We start from the raw sequence: 1458 nt of genomic DNA, 5'->3' as shown, positions 1-1458 counted from the left end.
TTCTATCAACTGGAAGGGAAAACAATAATAGGAGACTTGTATTAACTTACAAAAGACAATGACATTAGCCAATCTTTGTCACTCTTCTACTTCTAGTCTGCAACAAACAGTTCAGATTACATTTATCTTAAAAAGTCTTTTGAAAAGTTCTTAAAATCAATACATATGTTACACTGTGTTTGTGTACGTTTGTTTGTTTGTTTGTTTGTTTGTGTGTGTGTGTGTGTGTGATTGTGCATGTGTGTGTGTGTGTGCGTGTGTGTGTATAAAATTTGTGAGTGCGCGTGTGTGTGTATGCGTGCGTGGGGTCGCATTTTAATTAATAGTAAAATCTTTCTCAATGAAATATTGTGCACTGAATCCCAGACGAGGGACTGTTAACGAATGCTATGTCTTCTGGTAGTTTCTCAAAAGTTACCATCGTTCGATACAAATCAGTATCTTAGAGTTGGACTTTGGTCTGACTATTTACGTACCTTACGTAAAGATTCTCTCAGCTGGATATGATCTTCTTTGTACAGAATATCTCCAGCAATGGACTTATCTTGTGCAGTTGTAACCTGGCCATGAGTTGAACTTGAAGACGACACGAGCCGTTTAGCACAAAATCCACTGTGAGCCCTTTTCGTGCAGGCAAGCACCGCACTTCGAAACACTGTCGCCATGTTCGACTTTCGACTTCGAAGAAATTTATCTGACTGCCGAAAATTTACAATATTGCAATTACATATGCTTTTTCAGTTGATATTTCGTCTTTCAAACCAACAGATGTTTTGTTCCGGACACATATTTCTTTTAAAATTTGATAAGGTAATAGGATGGTCAATTTTGGAGTAAAACAGGTAAATGAAAATTTGGCTTCGAAACTTCACCTAGTTTCGATTGTTACAAAAGGGAAAGAACCGAGAGAACGGCACATGCAGATCAGTATCAGCATCAGTAGCTCAAGGAGGCGTCACTGCGTTCGGACAAATCCATATACGCTACACCACATCTGCCAAGCAGATGCCTGACCAGCAGCGTAACCCAACGCGCTTAGTCAGGCCTTGGAAAAAAAAAAAAAAAAAAAAAAAAAAATATATATATATATATATATATATATATATATATGTGACGGGGTGGTAAGGTGGTGTTGGAGAAGGTGAAGACAGGTAGAAGGTGTTAGCAGAAGAGAGCTGCAGCCAGGCAAGGTAGACTCGGGAAGGCAGTGCGCTGGTTTTCTTCTTTTATTCTTTCATTCTTCCAGGCCAGGAGAGTTCTCTCTATGTCTGGCACTCGCTCACTCCTTATATTCTGTTCCGCCGAACCGCAAAGCCAGCGCCGCGAAGCGACTCACGAAACCGGCCCTCCGCGAGCCTTGAGGGGCCAAGCTTGTGTTTGTTTGACCAAATTTAGCGGCTTCTGACTTTCGGCTCGGGGAACTAACATAGACATATTATATATCACACAAAACTACAA

General features: G+C 40.7%; 1 protein-coding gene across 1 annotated transcript in view; it reads right to left on the bottom strand.

Moving 5' to 3' along the window:
* Positions 1-849, bottom strand: part of LOC143274714 (putative acyl-CoA dehydrogenase 6) — an 18836-nt gene extending 17987 nt beyond the window's left edge. The window contains exons 1-2 of the mRNA XM_076578621.1: positions 477-849; positions 1-9 (exon numbers count right to left, since the gene is read on the bottom strand). The exon at positions 1-9 is cut by the window's left edge and continues 112 nt beyond it. Of these exons, the coding sequence (XP_076434736.1) occupies positions 1-9; positions 477-665 (198 nt within the window). The 5' untranslated portion in view covers positions 666-849. The remainder of the gene's footprint in view (positions 10-476) is intronic.
* Positions 850-1458: the final 609 nt, after the last annotated feature.

Source organism: Babylonia areolata, chromosome 29 (assembly GCF_041734735.1).
Source record: "Babylonia areolata isolate BAREFJ2019XMU chromosome 29, ASM4173473v1, whole genome shotgun sequence".
Taxonomy (NCBI): domain Eukaryota; kingdom Metazoa; phylum Mollusca; class Gastropoda; order Neogastropoda; family Buccinidae; genus Babylonia; species Babylonia areolata.
This window is presented reverse-complemented; position numbering and strand designations above follow the sequence as displayed.